General features: G+C 60.3%; 1 protein-coding gene across 6 annotated transcripts in view; it reads left to right on the top strand.

The window, feature by feature from the left end:
- The window catches only part of DENND3 (DENN domain containing 3), a 50160-nt gene that overhangs the window by 30327 nt on the left and 4861 nt on the right, over positions 1 to 14972 (top strand). For all 6 annotated transcript variants that reach the window (XM_045078195.1, XM_045078193.1, XM_045078194.1 and 3 more), the window contains 7 exons: positions 1418 to 1677; positions 2421 to 2591; positions 3696 to 3825; positions 6687 to 6794; positions 9327 to 9466; positions 11532 to 11686; positions 12692 to 12825. In XM_045078195.1, the coding sequence (XP_044934130.1) occupies positions 1418 to 1677; positions 2421 to 2591; positions 3696 to 3825; positions 6687 to 6794; positions 9327 to 9466; positions 11532 to 11686; positions 12692 to 12825 (1098 nt within the window). The remainder of the gene's footprint in view (positions 1 to 1417; positions 1678 to 2420; positions 2592 to 3695; positions 3826 to 6686; positions 6795 to 9326; positions 9467 to 11531; positions 11687 to 12691; positions 12826 to 14972) is intronic.

Raw genomic sequence — 14972 nt, forward strand, 5'->3', positions numbered from 1 at the left:
CCAAGTCCCTGGGGGACTGTCCCAACACCGCGTTCTGGAGCTGGAGTGGGGACGTGGCTGCCCTGGACCTTTTCCGTGTCTTTTGGCCGTTTCAGATCCAGCATCCAGCGGGTTGCAGGGAGGGCACGGCGGGACGGCACGGCCACCCGCGTGCACAGCCGGGGCCCGGCCCCACACCCGCCTGCCAGCAGCGCTTTTCCTCCCCGTGCCTCGGCTTCCTGCTTTGTGAACAGGCCGCCAACAGTGCCGGCCTCCTGCGGGTATGGGAGGGTCGAAGGGACCCTGTGTCGTGTGCAGCGGTGTGGAAGTGAGCCGTGTGTGTAGCTTGGCGGCTGCGCAGCCGGGACAGCCACCGTGGCACGGAAGGGTGCATGTGAGGTGGTCATCCCTGCGGTTTTATCAGGGTGTTGCAGAGAATGCGTAAGAGTTCTCTGGTCCAAACATCCGGGGCCAGTGTGTGCAGAGGCATGTGATGTAGGCCTGTTTCAGAATATACTCAGTCTGACTGGAATGTGGGTGTGTGAAGGGCCAGAGGGGCCCCGTCCTGGAGGAATTTGGGGCTGATGTAGACGAGGAGCCCTGACGTGTTTGAACGAGAGAGAGGGAGTGCCTTCTTGTGTCTTAGGGCATTCCGGGTGCCGAGGGCAGCAGACTGCGAAGCTGTGTGGGTGTTTGTTCCTGTGCAGGATGGGTTGGGGGGAGGGGACCCACTGCATGACCGAGGGATGAGAGCAGAGGCAGAACCCGGCCAAGGCAGCAGCAGACACAGGGAGCCGTGGGGGTCAGAGTGAGCCGGACTTCTTGGCAGTCGGTGAAGTGGGACTGGGGTGGTCCCACTTCCACTGTAGGGATGAGCAGGCGGCTCCCCTACACAGCTTGCTTGAAGTCCCACCACTAACCAGGGCGGCTGGGCTCCAGACCTGGGTCTCTCTTTGACTCCAGAGCCCATGACTGTTGGGTGTTTAGAAAGGTTACTGTATCAGGTTTGTCTTGGTTACAAATAACTTGTTTGCTCACGTAACCAAACAATACTGAGATAGAGCTAGCTTCAGGCAAGGCTTGATCCAGTGGTGGAAGAGGGTCACCAAGGATCTGGTCTCTTTAGCATTTGTTTCCTCTGAGGACTATCTCCCCTCATGGCCCTGGGATGCCTGCCACTGGGTCCAGTGGTGCCCCAGGGCTTTGACACTGTGAAAAATGCCCCAAGAGTTACTGTGGCCACCGGGGTCAGGCCACACAGCAGTCCCCTTCCCCGGGATTGAATGCCCACCCTGGGCTTGGGCAGCTGGGGTGGGGAGACCTGGGTGCTGGCGCCCCCTGCTGGCATGTGTGGACAGTGCGCCACGTCTTGGGGGGGCGGACATCTGCCAGGCCGTGTATGTAGCGCTAAGAAATCCGTCTTCTCTACCAAACCAAGGACACGAGAAACAGATTGACCCAGAAACATTCAAAGATTTTTACAACTGCTGGAAAGAGGCAGAAGCAGAAGCCCAGGAGGTCAGTCTGCCTCTGTCGGTGATGGAGCATCTGGACAAGAACGAGTGTGTGTACAAGCTGTCGAGCTCCGTCAAGACGAACCGCGGCGTGGGCAAGATCGCCATGACCCAGAAGCGCCTGTTCCTCCTGACGGAAGGGAGACCGGGCTACGTGGAGATTTCCACCTTCAGGAACATAGAGGTAAGAGTGCAGCCAGCCGGCCCGCACTGCTTGCTGCCAGGAGGGGCCCTTCGAGTGTAGATGTGATCGTCTTCCCCACCGAGGACACTTGGTTCTGGCCTCCCCTTGAGCCTTACGTGTGTCTTCGCGAGGCGAGCTGGATGTGTTAATCCAGCTCGGAGTACTGCTGGGGACGGAGAGGCGGGAAGGCACGGCAGCCGCGGTGAAGGTGGCCTGTGGGTGCCCCCCAGCCCCGTCCTCCAGCCCCCCACACTGGCTCGCGCAGACTGCCGCCTGGAATTCCAAAGGAGGAGCATTTCAGGAGGCAGGAGTGAGTGAACCCTGTTTGAACCCCGCGGACGAGAGCCTTTGTGCGGCTGTGCCGATAGGTCATGGCCTGGGTCGGCCAGGAAAGCCCGTGAACTCTCAGACACGGGTGGGGGTCCAGTCGCTGGGACTGGTGTCTGACAGCATGGTCACATGGAGGCCCCTCTCCAGGGCCGTCCCTCTCCTCCCGCCCGGGACCAGGCTCCGCCTGGGGCACCCTGTCCTGCGCCCCGGCCAGCCCCAGCTCTGCCCCCTCGGTCCTGGGCCTGCCTTCCCGGTCGGGTGCCGCCGCTGGGGGCCCAGGCAGTGCGTACAGGGCGCGTGCGCACAGGGCAGCGGGGATCTCCAGACGGCAGCTCTGCCACTTTCCCTTGCCGACCTGAGTTCCCACCAGGGGACACCTCTCTACCTGCTTCTTCTTTTTTCTGCGTCCACAGGAAGTGAGAAGTACCACCGTAGCTTTTCTGCTTCTGAGAATACCCACTTTAAAAATTAAAACAGTGTCCAAGAAAGAAGTGTTTGAGGCTAACCTGAAGACGGAGTGTGACCTGTGGCACCTGATGGTGAAGGAGATGTGGGCCGGGAAGAAGCTGGCCGACGACCACAAGGTCTGGGGGCGCGCACGCCTGCTCATCCCAACCCCCGGCTCGTCTCGGGCTCGGGCGTGGCCCTACGAGCTCACGTCGGGTCAGATGAGGTCCCTCTAGAGGCACTGGAGATGCCGTGGTTTGGTGGCCTAGGGCGTGGCCCGTGGCATCTGGGGACACTGGAGGAACGAGGCCGGACCCCGAGGCCTGAGTTGGGTCTTCTGGGCACTCCGTGCTCCAGCCGCCTCCTCCTCCACCCCTCGCCCCCCGCCCCCCAGGACCAGAGGTCTGGCCGGGGCGCGTCATCTGCTGGACTTGCACTTACAGCCTAGGGATCTGTGTGTTTCCACTGACTTGGGCCACACGGGTGGCTTTGAGTACACGCAGCGAGGATGGTGCGGGCACGAAGGGCCCATGGATGGAGGCCCACATGGGGCGCTGGTGGGGCAGAGGGTCCGGCTGCCTAGACCCAGCCAGCAGCCGCAGCCGCGTGCGCAGAGCGTGGATGGGAACTCACACGGGCGGCAGCTCAGGGGCCGCAGAGGGGTGCGTGGCCCCTGGTCATCGGGGGAAGGTGGGGGAGGCAGCCCCCCCCCAGGGGCAAACATTAGAAAGCACAGACATGCCCACGGGAGCACTGGCCCTCGCGAGGGAGTCGGTAACCGGGGCCCAGACCGCGGCTACGGCAGGTATCGTTTGTCTGGAGTGGGGAGGGGGCCCAGGACCTGGCCGGGTTTGGAATGTTCCGTGACTTTCAGACCATCCATCTACTCTTACGCCCGCTGCTTTATTTCACACAAACGGTACAGTCCAGCTAGAGCCCGCGGGCCACAGACCATCTCTGGCTATTCAAGCCGCAGCCGCAGAGCTGAGCGGTTGCCACAGAAATCCCAAGGCCCATGGAGCCCACGTAGCTGCAGAACACATGGGCCGACCCCGGCTATAAGCAACCAGGGTTTGCTTAACTCGGACGGACAAAAGCAGTCCCGTGACATCGGCCCCTCGCATCCGCCGTCCGAGCGGCCTGGGCAAACGTGCTTTTTCGAAGGTGGTGTTGGCTGTAATGTCCCCAGGCCTGGCAGGCATTTTGCTGACTGCGTAGAAACGAGCGCCTCTCTCCCGCAGGACCCGCAGTACATCCAGCAGGCGCTGACGCACGTCCTGCTGATGGACGCCGTGGTGGGCACGCTGCCGTCGCCCGGCGCCATCTACGCCGCCTCCAAGCTGTCTCACTTCGACAGGATGAAGAATGAAAGTAAGCAGAGCTTGTGTGCGCCAGAGCCGTGGTGCCCCGACTGTGCCTTCCGGAGTTTTATCTGGGTGTGCGCCAGAGCCGTGGTGCCCCGACTGTGCCTGCCGGAGTTTTGTCCGGCTGCCGTGAGAGCTGATCCTGAATGTCTCACTTTTCCCCTTTTTACACTTCAACGCGCGGATTTCTGCGTCACACGCGTCCTTCTGTCCTCTTCCCGGGGCGCTCTGCACCTACCAGGACCCACGGAGGGGCTTCCCCCTTGAGCTCTGAGTGACGTCCCACACACGCTGGGTGCTGTTTGCCGGGGCTCTTAGTTGCCAGCAACAGCTCTCTGGCAGCTGGTCATGTGTGCTGGGGATCGGTGGATGGCTGCTGAGTGGCTCGCGGAGTCCTTGGCGAGGTCGCTGTGTGTCACGAATGCGCCCCCCGGAGAGCCGTGTGCGTGCGGTGTATCGACTGGAGCCCCAGCGGAGGCCCCGGGTGGACGGGTCTTTTCTTGCCCTGGATGTGGTCAGTTTCCCCCGTTGGGAGTTCTCTGATCACCTGCGTGCACACTGAGTCCGGGCTCTCACATTCTGGAAGCCATACGGACACTGGTCGTGGTGGGCTGTTTTAATTTGTCAGGGGTGGATTTTTAAGTCTAGGAAATAGCAAATGGGTAGGAACAACTTTATGCATCATTTTAGCTACTTCTGTGTATTTCAATTTTTAAATGATCTAGAAGCGAGCAGTCCTGTGATTTGCATAGAACAGGGGGACTGCTTACCTGCTACCATCACTCCGAGCCGTGGTCGCCCTGTGTTAGGTCCAACAACATCAAGTTCATGAAACAGGTGAACCACGGACGCGAACCACGGAGGACCATCTCTAGTCCTGTTTGTATGCGCTGTTTCCTTAAATCACGGCTTTGCTGAGATGGAATTTTCACACCGTACTCAGGGACGGTGCACAGCTCCGTGGTTCTAGCGCACTCACGGGCGAGTGCAGCATCACCAGAGGGAATGTTAGGACACCTTCATCGCCCAGAAAGAGACCCTGTACCACGTAGGAGCCACACAGCCCCCAAGCAACCACTGAGCCCCTCTCTCTCTCTCTCTCTCTCTGGATTTGCCTGTTCTGGGCGTTTCTCATACGCGCCTCCTCCAGCATGTGTCCTTCTGAGAGGGGTGTCTTTCCTTAAGCTGCTTTCAGAGCCTGTCCTGGAGCAGGTGTCCTGTGTCACTCCATCCTGGGGCTAAGCACCGCTGTGCGGGTGGACCCCTCAGCTCACCATCATCAGCTGACCGTGTGGGTTGTTTGTTGCAAACAATGCTGGGCACACGCACTGGTGGGTTCTGTTTGCGCATGCTGTCCTGGCTCCTGGGCACACAGCTGGGGACGCTGGCTTTTTAAAAAATATGTTCTTCCAGAGCACCTGGGTGGCTCAGTGGGTTAAAGCCTCTGCCTTCGGCTCAGGTCATGCTTCCAGGGTCCTGGGATTGAGCCCCACATTGGGCTCTCTGCTCAGTGGGGAGCCTGCTTCCCCCTCTCTCTCTGCCTGTCTCTCTGCCTACTTGTGATCTCTCTGTGTCAGATGAATAAAGAAAAATCTTTAAAATAAATAAATAAATAAGTATGTAAGTAAAATGTTTTTCCAGATTCAGAAAAAACACATCTAAGTGTTGATTTGCTTTGGTGCATGTCGCCCTTTGTCACATCTGTCGCCGTCTGTGGGATCGCTGATGCTGCCTGGTCCCAGAATCCCCCGTCCTGTATTGCAGACCCTCCCCCACTGTCCTGGAACCCCCCATCCCAGAACCCCCTTTTCTGGGAGCAGGCAGGATGCTCTGGTCACTGCAACCCCAGCAGAAGGGACCGGGAGGGGCTCTTGTCAACAGTCTTAGAAGCAGACATTGGTGGCTTCTTATTTTTTTATTTGACAGAGATCACAAGGAGGCAGAGAGGCAGAGAGAGAGGGGGAAGAATGCTCCCCACTAAGCAGAGAGCCTGACGCGGGGCTCGATCCCAGGACTCTGGGATCATGACCTGAGCCAAAGGCGAGGCTTTAACCCACTGAGCCACCCAGGCGCCCCAGCGGTTGTTATTTTTTTCATTAGGAACAAAATCAAACACTCCAGTTTAGCTCTTTATCTCAGTTCTCTGCCAAAGCCTTCTGACTCCTTTACAGACGAGGCACACCGTCACCTTGGCGGCCACCAGCGCCTGCCGGCTTGCTCTAATTGTCCACTTGGCTCCATGTGGTCAAGGCAGGTGGTCTCGGCTCAGTGTCCCTGACCCCTCGTCACCCACAAGAACTGCTCTCGGGTGAGCAAAGCTTGACAGGATCGAGGCAGGAAGCCCGGCTTCTGTCAGCAGCCTGGGGTCTGCTCAGGATGGAAGATCTAAAAGTTAAACTTATGAAATGCTGCACCCAACCCGGCGGGGAGGCACTGGGGGAAGCTGGAGACATCTGTGGTTGGGGCGGATGTGGCATCCGCTGGGGCACCCAGGCTGCTGCTGGCTGTCCCTCAGTGCCCGGGTCCGTCCCCACAGCCACCACAGCCATGGCCAGAGGTGGCCACAGGGCCCAGGCTGAGAGACAGCTCTCGGGCTAGTTGTCTCGGTTTCGTCACTGGGAAACAGCTAAGGTCTTGTCTTTAGTGGATAATCAGCGATGGCCAAGTGCAGACAGAGGTCACACTGGTTCCCAGCTGGGATGTGAGCGGCGTCCCCATCTTGCCTGTGGTCCGCACTCGCAGCGGGGTGTGGGGGGTGCCAGGATGGGGATGCCTTACTCTCGGGTCTGGGGCCAAGCGTCGGAAGCTCCCGGAGAGAGCAGAGAGTTTCCCGGAGAATAGGACGCTAACAGAGCACTTGCATTTCAGTGCCCACGGCGGTTCCAAAGACGACCTCGGAGACCCTGAAGCACAAGATCAACCCTTCGGCGGGAGAGACTCTGCCCCGCGCCGTGGACGTCTTGCTGTACACCCCGGGTGAGCAGAGCCGCTGGCTTCCGGCTGCCCTTCTCAGCACTCCGGGGACTTTGGGTCTGTGTCTGAGGTCAGCCCTGACGCGAAGGGGGCAGGACGTGATGTAGTGTCCGTGGGGACCCAGGGTCTCTGCGGGCTCCCCCAGCTCTGGTCTTCACGAGGTCGAGTCCACGAGCGGCTGCCGAGCTCACTCAATAAGTAGAAACCCCCCGACTGCGTCAGGGAGGCGGCAGCTGGGGGCCCACGGGGACTGATAGGGAGTTGGGGGGCACCCCATGGGGACTCTGCTCTGCTCAGCGGTCCCTCATGCCGCACGGTGCTCTACAGTTTGGACAGCGCTCACACTCACACCCTTTCCTCCGGGGGCGCTTGATCTGGGCCTGCTGTCCCGACGGCTGTGCCCCGGATCTCCTCTCGAGCTGTGGGCATGCGGGCGCGTCTGGGCGCGTCCGAGGACACGGCTGATCTTCCTGGCGCGCGGCTGTGCAGCCCGACTCCCGCACACGGGCCCCCCGGCTCCCCGCAGGCTGCAGCAGCACGAAGGCCAGACAGGAACGGGCGCCGCTGCAGGTCTGAGCGGGACGAGGACGCCTTCACAGAAGCCCTCCTTGTCGGGACTGCGGCAGGAGGGTTGCTCGCGGCTCACGGAGCCGGGAAACAAAGGACCTCATTCTGGGCAGGAAAGAACCCGCGTCCGGGCGCTTGGCTTGGGCTCACAGAGGGTGCAGTGAGCGACCATGATCACCGCGCCGTGCTCCCCTGTCCCCTCAGTTCTGCCTGCACAGTGTCCCCCAGCTCTCCGGTTCCAGAGGGACAAATGGCCGCTCGGTGGCAAAGTCGTTCCCCGGCAGACGAGGACCCCACAAAGTGACAGACGGAACGTGGAGGAGGACAGAGCCCGGTCGGACCTCGTGCCCCTGGAGACGGGCAGGACGCCTGCAGTCAGGGCTCCTGTTGACTCTGACACCACGGACGGAGACAGTGTCGTCCTGGTGTCTGGATAAATGAGTATTTCAGACCTTGTCGGCTTCCTGCACATGAACACCGACTGGTCCCGGGCCTCCCGTCACGACGGGCTGGGTGACTCTGAGAGCGTCCAGAAGGGCCACCGTGAAGAGTGGTGGAGCCCTTGTCCCGTGGAGTGTCTGCCCGTCTCTGAGGAGCGAGGACCGGAGTGGGGCTGCGGCCAGCGCTGAGAGGCAAGAGGGACAAGCCCAGTCAGGACCTGCTGAGAAGGGGAGCCGGGTAAAGCCGTTAGTGGTGGCTCCGGACTCCAGTGCTGCCCGAGCGCTCCGGAGCCGGCTCTCCAGCGCCGCCACCCAGCCTCAAAGCATCCCAGTCGCTGGTGGGGCTGACTCTGTGGGGCCGCATCTCCCCAAGGGGGCCTGGAAGCTGTGGGATGAATACCCCAGAGAGATCGACACATTTATGCTTCCTTGATCAGTGCCGGAGGGGATATGACCGAGCAGGGGTTTGAGGGAAAGGCAGTCGTCACCATAAATGACGCTGGGACATCGTGCATCCCTTGGCCACACCTCAGGTCACGCAGTCAGTTCCCAGCGGACGGGAAGGTACCTGGGGAGGCACTGACAAGTGAGGCAGGCAAACTTCTAGCAGCCAACACAGAGGGCCATGACCTTGACCTCGGGGTAGAGAAGGAAACCGTGCAGAAGTGCTAGCCAGGAAGACATTGGTGGATTTGACTGTGAAGATGATGGACTTTAAAGACACTTTTTGGGCACCTGTGGGCTCACTCGGTGAAGAGTCTGCCTTCAGCTCAGGTCATGATCTCAGAGTCCTGGGATCGAGCCCCGCATCGGGCTCCCTGCTCCGCGGAGTCTGCTTCTCCCTCTCCCTCTGCTGCTTGTGCTCTCTTGCTCACTCACTCTCTAGTAAAATCTTTAAAAAAAAAAAAAAGGACCCTTTGAAGAGAGTGAACAGGGTCTTCTGGACGTGGATAGCATGTTGGTAACACAGCAGAGCCGACAACAGGCCCAAGTCGCAGAGAGGAGCCCCGCCCAGCTCCGAGGCAAGCGAGCGGAACGCCGGCTCCCAGAAGACGCCCTCCACATGCATGGCCATGAGAGCCTGTGCCGTCAGGGGAGTGCAGGCCAGTCACGGCCCCAAACCCAGAATCTTCACACCGTTCGAATGGCCGAGATGCAGTGTGTGTGGGGACTCGTAGCCAGGGGACGTGTGCGCAGCAGTCGTGGGGTGGGGGCGCACACGGGCTGCGCGACGGCTCCCGCCCCGGCTCGCCCACCGCCGCCCTCCTGCCTTCGTCCCCGGCACACCCCTGCTCCCGGTCCCCGCTCGGGCTGCTGGTCTTCGGAGACCACCCGCCCATCCTCCAGACCCCGGCTCGGGGAAGCCGCCCTGGCCGGGGGCCCTGCCCGCTGTCCATGTCGTTCTCTGGTCAGTCGGCGTGTCCCCCGTGGGCACGGGGCCTGGCACACGCAGGGCCCCAGGCGGCACCCGAGGAATGGTGTCACCGGCTTCCCTTTAAAGACGTGTTTGGGTTGCTTCCTCCCTCAGGGCACCTGGACCCAGCAGAGAAAGTGGAGGACGCCCGCCCCAAGCTGTGGTGTGCTCTGAGCGAGGGCAAAGTGACCGTGTTTGACGCCTCCTCCTGGACAGTCCACCAGCACTGCTTTAAAGCGGGCAATTCCAAGGTGGTGAGTGAGCGCCGTGCCCTCCGACGCGGCGGCTGCCCGGGTCGGGCCGTGCGTTCCGGAAGGATAGACGCATCCACCGGTCAACAGTGGTGGGGTACACGTTGCCCGACAGCATCGGCCTGTTCGGTTGCACTAGCCGCGCACCTGCTCTAGCCTGTTAGCGTCCGTGCGTGAGCAGACGGTGGCTCAGCCGCCCCCCAGCCTGGAACCCGAGGATGGAGGTCAGTGACGCGGATCCGGGGTCCTGTCTCGTACCCGCGTCCCCTATCCCAAGCAGACGTGTGCAGTGTTTTCACGTCTGTGGGGTTAGAAACCAGGTCTTATCTTGCGCTGCATGGTGGGGCACCCGCAGGCACCAGGGCCTTCGCATTGGGCCACTGCGGGCACGTTTCACGTGCTCCCCGGGGCCTGCTTCCACAGCAACCCCCAGCTCAGGGTACGTTCCCGCCGACCGCCTGGTGGGAGGCATCTGCTCGGGACGAGGCATCTGCTCGGGACGCTCTCAGCGAAGAAGCTGCTGCCCCGGGAGGTGCCGCTGGGAGGTCCTCCCCCTCCCTCCTCCTCTAGCAGGAGAACGGTCCAGTGGGGTTAGGGACCCCAGCGTCCAGCATCACTTAGTGTCAACTTTGGTGGCCACGTCCCATCACTTAAAATAATGTGGCCACCTGGGGCCCAGTCTGGGCTTTCCAAACGGCTGCGACCAACAGAAACACGATGAATTCAGGCACGCGTTGCTGGGCGCCGGGCGCATTCTTCACCGCGCCGGCAGCAGACCTCACGCTGGCAAGACTGTGAGGTTACTGAACTACTCCCCCGTAACCACATAGGGAGCCTCAGCCCATAAAGTAACAGGGTCTAGATAAGATATTTACTAAGGTCCAGTAGTGCGCGAGACCAAACAGCAGTTGAGGAAATCCCGTGCATTCTAAATTTAGTTTTTTGCTGTGGCATCTTAGTGATGTGCATTTCCGAGTGACGTGTTAATAAGAGAATAACTTAAAATCCTAGCTAAAATAAAATCAAAAGGCCACATTACAGGGCCGTCTCTGCTGCCCCCAGGCAGGCCAAGTAACAACAGTCCCGCAGTGCGGCAAGTTCCCCCGCTTCCGGGAACACCCCCTCCTGCTGTCCCTGAGGTACTCCGTCCCGTTTCACAAGAAAGAAACTCGGACACTTGTCTCAAGGAGACACTGTCTCTCCTGAAACTTGACGTTCACAGCAGTTTACCTGAGGTATCTTTGGGCCACTAAAGAAAAACATTTACTAAAATTATACCAGTTCTCAGGTAGATACTTTAAGAGAAAGAGCTTCTTTTTTCTTTTAATACTTACTAGTTTTGGTATCAAACAAGTAAACTTTTTTTCTTTTAAAGATCTTATTTATTTATTTGACAGAAAGACAGAAGGAGCAGAAACACAAGCCGGGGGAGGGGCAGAGGGAGACGCAGACACAGGCCCCCCCCACCCCAAGCAGAGAGCCCGACGCGGGTCTCGATCCCAGGATCCTGGGATCATGACCTGAGCTGAAGGCAGACACTTAACGACTGAGCCTCCTCGGCACCCCTAGAAAGGGCTTTTTCAAATGATTAATTCTGAAATTAGTAAGCTAGCTTCCTTTTTTAATTTATGGGAATATTTACTGGTAAAATTACAACTACCAATTTTTAGGGGTGGCTGGGTGACTCAGCATGCCCCTCCCCCAGCTCATGCTCTCACTCTCACAAGCTAAATAAAACTGGGGCGTCTGGGTGGCTCAGTGGGTTTACTGTCTGCCTTCGGCTCAGGTCATGCTCCCGGGGTCCTGGCATCGAGCCCCGCATCAGGCTCCCTGCTCCGTGGGGAGTCTGCTTCTCCTCCCTCTGCTGCTCTTTCTCCCTCTGTCAAATAAATAGAATCTTGGGGAAAAAACTATGTAACGAGTTTACACACTGGTCCGTGGACAGAACATGACCGGGGTGCACAGGAATGGCCCCCGTGTGCCCCGGAGCGGAGGTGCGGGGTTGGGGGGCAGCGAGGCAGAGGCTGGGACCGCGCGGCTGACGGTGTCTCTCCCCGGCCTGTGTCAGAACTGCATGGTGATGGCGGAGCAGAACCAGGTGTGGGTCGGCTCCGAGGACTCGGTCATCTACATCATCAACGTCCACAGCATGTCCTGCAACAAGCAGCTCACCGACCACCGCTCCGGCGTCACGGACTTGGCCGTGCAGAGCGGGACGCCCAGGTACCACCGGGCTCCGTGACGGGGAAGGGGCCCTGGGGCTCCCGGGTGGGTGGTGAGCGCTGAGCCGGTGGGGGGTCCCAGTCACGGCGGGTGATGGCCTGCGGGGGCCAGGCCGGCCATGTAGAGCGAAGCAAGCAGGTCCGTCGCGAGCCAAGTTGGGTGATGTTCCCACTCGTTTCTGGTCCTGAGCACGGGGGAGCGGGTCGCTCCTGTGGGCCACCTGCAGGGTGAGCGCGGCTGCCACGTGGCCCTGCTCGCCCGTGTCGCAGGTTCCCCTGTAAGGACGCCAGTCACGCTGGGTTCGGGCCCCACCGTTAACTTTGACTCGAATGCCTCCCTGAAGGCCCCGCACTCTGAGGCCCTGGGGGTTAGGACCCCGCCTGTCTATTTGGGGATCCGGTGCGGTCTGTCACGTGTACTTGCTTCCTCCGCTGTCCTCGCCGTGTTCAGCACATCTGCTCAGAGGCTGGAACCCATCTGTCCTGTCTTTGCTGTGGGTCCTGTGCTTAGAACCGGGCCTGGCACACAGCAGGTGGCCCAGGGAGAGTGGAGAGCGCGGAGGGGTCCCATTTCCCTCTAGGAAGGCGGCGGCGGCTCGGGGAGCACGGTCACGGGGCACAGGCACCCCCAGCTCGGCTGCTGTCCTCCATGCCTTGTCCCCTGAGTTTTCGGGGCACCGCCTGTCCTTGTGGGGCCCGGCTTAGAACATAAGGAGCTGAGCTGAAGATTAATCGCTCTTGGGAGGTGAAGGGGCCCCGCCTCGCACCGGCTGGTGCCCCGCGTCAGGGGCTAGACTTGACTCTGTGGTCGTGTCGCGGTTCTGCAGAGCGGGCAGCAGACGCTGCGGGGCGACGAGAGGCACCCTCAGGAGACCACCTGTGCCTGCTGCGTGGGTCCCGACGTAATGCCTTGTTCTGTCCAGCGGGCAGCGTTTGCTGGGGCGGGACGGGGACTCTGGGCTCTGGGCGTGTTGCCGCCGAACTTACGTTGTGTTCACACCCCCAGCAAGGTGTACTCGAGCAGCACGGACGGGACCATCCTGGCGTGGAATGCGAGCACCCTGCGGGTGACCGACAGGTTCCAGCTGCCCGGCGGCAGGCTCTCATCCATCAGCCTGCATGACGGCTGCCTCTGGTGCTGTAAGTCCTCGGGCCCCCGCTGTCCCCCGGCTCCAGGGAGAGGACACGGAACGCGAGCTCGCGGCCGATTTCCTGTGCTGCGTCTTCCCACCTGCCGGCGGGGCCTGCTCTGTGCCTGCGGGCTCCCTGCTCCCCTCCTGTGCTGGCGGCTTCTCGGGCCTCCTCAGGACGCCGGCGACTGTGCCTCTCCCTGCTGCTCGCCTCTGCTCTCGCTGAGCCCTGCTTGGGGCGTGAATGCAGCTCGTGCCCCGGGAATCATCACTGCTCCTTCCAGGAGCCCTCTGTGGCCCAGTCACTCTGTGTGTGGCCCACGTCCCCCCTGCCGGGCGCGCCTCCACCCAGACCCCGGGAGTGTCTGTGGAGCTGGGCGGGGCACCCTGCCGGGCTGTGACGGGGACCAGCAGACGCTGGGGCTGGAGGCGCGGGTCCTGCATCTCTGAGCCTCCCAGAGCCCAGGTGCCGCCTGCACTTCCAAGCCTTCCCCGGCTGTGCCACACGCCAGGGCCATGGTCACGAGCACGGCTTTCTGGACTCGAAGCCTGTTTTACACGAGGTAAAAGGCATGACCTCGTCGTTTGTTGGCTGTGGACCAAAGCATACATCACCACCCAGGGGCCCAGGCATTTCCACCACCGCGGGGGGCTCCCCTGCGCCGCGTTCCGGGCAGCGCCCGCCCACAGGGAACCCATTGTGGATTCTGCCGCCGTGTCACCTGTCCCGGGCCTTTCCTGCACGGACCCTGTGGCCGCGCGGTTGGCGAGTCTCGTGTGCTCAGGGCCACCTGCGATGTTTGGCTACAGCTCCTTTTGGGGAGGTCGATGTGCTTGTGCGATTATCCCACAATGGCACCCAGGAGTTACCCCGTGTTTACCCCTTAGAGACGCCGTCAGACTCTCCTTCAAAGCTGCTGCCCTGCGTGCCGCTCCCGCCAGCCGCGTAGGAGGGTTCTGGGTCGCTGGCGTCTTCACCAAACCCGCTGGCTCTTACCGTCGACGCCCTCGTGGCGGTGTGTGGCGGCAGCCTCCCCCGGTGGCCACAGTGCCTTCCCAGGCGTGCGTCGGTGCACGTGTGCCCCGCGTGTGTGCGCGTGTGCTGTGCAGAAACGTCTGCGTGCCGGTCCGCTGGCTCCGAGCGCCGTGCCCACAGCTCACGCGGGGCCCGCCGCCCCCGCACCCCTCCCTGTCCCACCTTTCTCCTTCGCTTCTGTTACTCCGTCTAAAAGAGAGCAGGAAAGGAGGACTTTTCATATTTGATTTACTTCAGCGTCATCTTAGCTCTCCATTGTTTGGTCTCACTTTCTCATGGTTGCTCGAAGGATTGCGATCGGCAGCCTGAACGCGAAACGTGGGGAGCTCCCGGCCGCATCGGCAGTTCCACTGACCTCTTCCTGCCCCTTGGCTACTGTTGTTCGAAGCAGTATCTTTTTGTGTGATAAACCTCCAAAAAAAATTTTTTTTAAAGATTTTATTTATTTGACAGACAGAGATCACAAGCATCAGAGAGGCAGGCAGAGAGAGAGGAGGAAGCAGGCTCCCCGCTGAGCAGAGAGCCCGAAGCGGGGCTCGATCCCAGGACCCTGAGATCATGACCCGAGCCGAAGGCAGAGGCTTTAACCCACTGAGCCACCCAGGCACCCCCTTCCAAAAATATTTTTTTTTTAAAGATTTTTTTTATTTATTTGTCAGAGACAGAGAGAGAGAGAGAGAGCGAGCGCACAGACAGAGTGGAAGAGGGGGAATCAGGCTCCCTGCGGAACAAGGAGCCTGATGCGGGACTCGATCCCAGGACGCCGGGATCATGACCTGAGCTGAAGGCAGCTGCTTAACCAACTGAGCCACCCAGGCGTCCCCCAAAAATATTTTTTAAAATTTTTGCATAAGTACTGATTTTTGCCTATATATTTAACCACTTCTGGAGAGGTCCGTTCGTGGTTTCCATCAGGCAATGCTTCCCTTAGCATTAAGCATCTCCCTTAGAATTTCTTATGACCTGAGTCTGCTGTAAGCAAATTCCAGGCTGACGGACTGGATCCCCCCACGGTTTAGAAATCTCTTTCCGTTGTCATGTAGGTTTGTGTATTCCTGATGAGAAGTCATTCCTGTTGTTTGGCTGAACACATCATGTCTGGGCCCCGAGGCTGCACGAGG

Source organism: Mustela putorius, unplaced genomic scaffold (genome assembly GCF_011764305.1).
Source record: "Mustela putorius furo isolate JIRA1106 unplaced genomic scaffold, ASM1176430v1.1 tig00000228_pilon_pilon_pilon, whole genome shotgun sequence".
NCBI classification, from domain to species: Eukaryota; Metazoa; Chordata; class Mammalia; order Carnivora; family Mustelidae; genus Mustela; species Mustela putorius.